The following is a 4,665-nucleotide window of genomic DNA, read 5'->3' as shown; positions in this document are numbered from 1 at the left end:
ATCGTTGGAGTGTATATCTATCCTTTTGAGTTATGACTTTATACTACTCCAGATGGAAGCCGCAATACAAGCTGCCCTCCGAAAACGCTGCAGAAGAAAAAGATTGAAACTTTTGAGTTATATAAAGAGCTAAAATGTTGAAGTTAAAGGTGTAAACGTGTACCTTTTGACGTAGTAGTAACAGAAATCTGCCAAGATGAATGTTTGAACAATTTCTGAGATAAGAACCATTGATGGCCACAATCCATAACCCAATGCTACAAGCAACCGTCCCCGCGTGTCCACAACCTGTTTTTCAACACATTAGACATTGTACAAGACCACTTTTTGAGCTTTCGAAATTATCTTTCAGTGTATTGATCCAATCGAGTATCAGAACTGCTATTGGATCAAAACTAACCTGTAAAACCCAGTGGGCACAGCTAAGGAACCTTGCTACTCCAAGTGCGAAAACATAATGAGCCGTGAAGGGTTCAACAATCTGAAACAACCAAATAGATGTGGAGAGAGTAAAACAAATGTGTTCCGTTCAGTTCTCAAATTTGCCATAGTGAAATAAAGTTGTGACCTTTGTGTTCTGCATCACACGAAGCTGAGGCAGGACTGAAACAGCTTCAAGGTATACACATAATGCCCATGAAATCCTGTTTAATATGTTATGGGAGGTCGATGGATGGATCAACACAGCTAACACAACACAGGGCACAAGCTGAAAAAATCAAAATCAAATCATTGTTACTGCACAGCTTATAAGTCATGGTGATGACAAGTCAACCAGATAGACTTACCACATAATAGAGAGCAAAGTTGTCTTTATCCTCCATGTAACTAGCTCTAAGCTTAAAACGGATCATAAATATAACCCAGAGAGTAGTTCCCAAAGTAGCCAAGTCGAGAATGGTATGTATATCATATTCCATAACAAAGCTGCAATACAGCCTAACCGCTAGAAAAATAGCCGTAAGCTCCTGAGATTTCAGTGACAATCCTGCAAAATAAAAAAGACATTCACAAAGTCATGAGCTCACGGCTTTATTGCTAATAGTGGTAATCCAATGTAATCCTGATCAAAGCCTGAAAATTTATTGAGGGAATAAACAAGAGAGCTGTGACGTTGACAAGTAATTTTGCTAGGAAGGGACGAATACATACTACGATCAGAAAGCTGAGGGGAGTTGAAAAACCCTAGAATTAATTTAATTGGATGTGAAGAAAAGAAAAGAGAGAGATAAGAATTGAACCAGCACAGGTCTTCTCCTTCATGAGTTTGTAGATGAGAACACAGATCCCGATGGAATGAACAGCCTCAGCGGCAACAAAGAGATTGTCGTGATCGACAACAATGAATCTGAGAAGAACCAAAGTCGCCATGCCAGTGACCACGGCGAGAAAAGCCTTCACCTTCGGAGGTTGCCTCCTGACCCATGACCACACCGCGTGGATCGGAGTCTTCGTCGTCGTCTTCATGTTTTGCCTTTTTTTTTCGCTTTTCTTCTTCTTCTTCTTCTGTCTTTGATTTTCTCGGCAGAGTGAAAAAAGGTAACTTTTTTTTTTTAACGATCGACATAAATAAAGTCTGGTTTTCGTTGACTTGCCCTAATTTTACTGAATTACCCACACAACGACGGTTAAGGCTATGTGCACAATTTCAGGCCCAATTTTAGATATCAAAAGGCCCACTTACTTTGCTAGAGTTCCATTACTCTAGTAGAGTCAGACGGTTCGAATAACCGACATTATTAAGTTTTTTTCACCCTATTTTATATACATCGGGGTCTGTTAATAATCGTCTTCTTACCGACCTCATCTCACCCCGACGTCGGTGATTTAGGGTTTTTTTTTTCGTGCTCATCAAGGCTTGCACGGGGGTTTTTAGGGTTTCCTCCTCTGAGATTTCGCTGTGCGTTTGGATTTGAAATCTGAAGCTATGTGGAACAACGATGGTACGACTATAGCTCCTCCTGGTACGGACGGTTCAAGGATGCTGACACCCGCTGAGTTTCCTTCTTACACGGCACAGCCCGCTGAGTTTTCTAATCGGAATCCTCCGACGGAACCGAATCTCGAGGAGGCGGAGGCGAAACTTGAGAAGAAGGCCAGAGTATGGATGCAGCTAAATTCCAAACGGTACGGCGAGAAGAGAAAGTTTGGGTTCGTGGAAACTCAGAAGGAAGACATGCCACCTGAGCACGTTAGGAAGATCATCAGGCGAGTTTCTATCTTTTCACTTTCGATTTCCCAATTTTAGGTTTGGGGTTTACTTGGGATTGAAATTTCTTTGCATTCTTATTGATGCAGGGATCATGGTGATATGTCATCGAAGAAACACCGTCTTGATAAACGTGTGTATCTTGGAGCACTTAAGTTCGCCCCTCACGCAGTTTTTAAGCTCCTGGAGAATATGCCTATGCCCTGGCAGCAGGTACTCATTTAGTTTTAAAGGATACTCAGATCCCGCTTTTGCTCAAAATTTTTATACTCAGATTTCTTCCAGGTCCGAGACGTGAAGGTCTTGTATCATATCACCGGAGCTATTACTTTTGTGAACGAGGTACCATGGGTTGTGGAGCCTATTTACATGGCTCAGGTGGGTGGATGATAACCTCTCTCCCTCTCACTCTCTCTTTACTTTTGTGTATGTGCGTTTTTAAATTTCTGGGAGTGATGGTTCTTTCCTTGTCTCTGGTTTTCAGTGGGGTTCTATGTGGATAATGATGAGAAGGGAAAAGAGGGATCGTCGTCATTTCAAAAGAATGCGTTTTCCACCATTTGATGATGAGGAGCCTCCTCTAGACTATGCTGATAACCTGTTGGACGTTGATCCCCTGGAGCCTATTCAATTGGAGCTTGACGAGGAAGAAGATTCTGCTGTATACTCTTGGTTTTACGACCACAAGCCACGTGTCAAAACTAAACTGATCAATGGTCCAAGTTACCGGACGTGGAATCTCTCGCTTCCAATTATGTCAACCCTTCACAGACTTGCAGCCCAGTTGTTGTCTGATTTGGTTGATCGCAACTACTTCTACTTGTTTGACATGCCATCCTTCTTCACAGCAAAGGCACTGAACATGTGCATACCAGGTTACACGATCGTCCTTCTGTGCTCTATATCTTATGTATTCTTTTTGAGCTGCTGTCCTTCTGTTCTCTTTTTCTTATGCATTCCGNTAGAAAGAATCTTGGACGGTTAACCCGACTTTGGCTAAAGGCTGAACAGGTTTGTAACTTGTCACAACTCATATCATCTTCATCATTGTTGCTTGATTCAGATGCTTATGAAGAGGCTCCGTTTATTGATCTGGTCGAATTGTTGTTTTTCAAACAAACTGTTTGATTGTTCTTTTATTCTCGATTTTCTAGTTTGTAATATTTTCTCGTTGTAACATTTTTGCAGGAACGACAGCATAATTTTCAGAAAGATGGTCCATATGTCACTGCGGATGAAGGAATTGCAATATATAGCACCACTGTTAATTGGCTGGAGTCTAGAAAATTTTCACCAATCTCTTTCCCCCCGTTATCATATAAACATGACACAAAGTTGCTTATCTTGGCCCTTGAGAGACTGAAAGAGTCATATAGTGCAGCTGTGAAGTTGAATCAGCAGCAGAGAGAAGAGCTTGGTTTAATTGAACAGGCTTATGACAATCCTCATGAAGCTCTAATGCGAATAAAGCGTCATCTTCTCACTCAGCATAGTTTCAAAGAAGTGAGTTGAATTCACTTATTCTGGAGCAGTTTTATGAACATGCGTCTTAAGTCACGACATTATTCTGATGGTTATTACTTTTTTCTTTCTGCAGGTTGGCATAGAATTTATGGATCAATTACTGATGCCTATCAAATTGATCCCCTAGAGAAAATTACTGATGCCTATCTTGATCAATATTTGTGGTACGAGGGTGACAAGCGCCACTTGTTTCCCAACTGGATAAAACCTGCAGACTCAGAGCCTCCACCGCTTCTGGTTTACAAATGGTGTCAAGGTATCAATAATTTGCAAGGCATATGGGACACAGGTGATGGTCAGTGTGTGGTGATGCTCCAGACGAAGTTTGAAAAACTCTTTGAGAAGATTGACTTTACAGTGTTGAACAGGTATATCTCTATAAAATGCATAGTGATTATTTACATAAAACCTAGAATTTGTGGAGTAACACGTTCTTTTCTGTTATATTTCTTTCAGCCTTCTTCGTTTGGTTCTTGACCCCAAGCTTGCAAACTATGTGACTGGCAAGAATAACGTGGTGCTGTCTTACAAGGATATGAGCTATACTAATACGTATGGACTCATTAGGGGACTGCAGTTTGCATCGTTTGTTGTTCAATTTTATGGACTAGTGCTAGATCTTTTGCTTCTTGGTTTGACTCGAGCGAGTGAAATTGCGGGGCCATCGCAGAGGCCTAATGAGTTTATGACCTATTGGGATACAAAAGTTGAGACACGTCATCCCATAAGACTGTATTCTCGTTATATAGACAAAGTGCATATAATGTTTAAATTTACCCATGAAGAGGCTCGGGATCTTATTCAACGTCATCTAACCGAGAATCCTGATCCCAACAATGAAAACATGGTGGGATATAACAATAAAAAGTGCTGGCCAAGAGATGCAAGGATGAGGTTGATGAAACATGATGGTATGTTCCGTTTTTATTTTT

At 41.0% G+C, this 4,665-nt stretch overlaps 2 protein-coding genes across 2 annotated transcripts in view; one reads left to right on the top strand and one right to left on the bottom strand.

Moving 5' to 3' along the window:
• Window positions 1-1,544, bottom strand: part of LOC104716160 (putative ER lumen protein-retaining receptor C28H8.4) — a 3,412-nt gene extending 1,868 nt beyond the window's left edge. Inside the window, exons 1-6 of the mRNA XM_019231046.1 lie at window positions 1,242-1,544; window positions 789-988; window positions 569-709; window positions 401-481; window positions 164-288; window positions 38-87 (exon numbers count right to left, since the gene is read on the bottom strand). Of these exons, the coding sequence (XP_019086591.1) occupies window positions 39-87; window positions 164-288; window positions 401-481; window positions 569-709; window positions 789-988; window positions 1,242-1,467 (822 nt within the window). The 5' untranslated portion in view covers window positions 1,468-1,544 and the 3' untranslated portion in view covers window position 38. The remainder of the gene's footprint in view (window positions 1-37; window positions 88-163; window positions 289-400; window positions 482-568; window positions 710-788; window positions 989-1,241) is intronic.
• On the top strand, window positions 1,928-4,638 carry LOC104719908 (pre-mRNA-processing-splicing factor 8B-like). The gene is made up of 8 exons (XM_010437891.1): window positions 1,928-2,208; window positions 2,299-2,422; window positions 2,495-2,587; window positions 2,694-3,103; window positions 3,175-3,220; window positions 3,398-3,712; window positions 3,807-4,101; window positions 4,190-4,638. The coding sequence occupies exons 1-7, from the start codon at window positions 1,928-1,930 to the stop codon at window positions 3,858-3,860; spliced, it is 1,323 nt and encodes a 440-aa protein (XP_010436193.1). The 3' UTR covers window positions 3,861-4,101; window positions 4,190-4,638.

The sequence above is a fragment of the Camelina sativa genome, chromosome 10, assembly GCF_000633955.1.
Source record: "Camelina sativa cultivar DH55 chromosome 10, Cs, whole genome shotgun sequence".
Lineage (NCBI taxonomy): Eukaryota > Viridiplantae > Streptophyta > Magnoliopsida > Brassicales > Brassicaceae > Camelina > Camelina sativa.
Note: the sequence above shows the minus strand (reverse complement) of the source record. Positions and strands in the feature narration are given on the sequence as shown.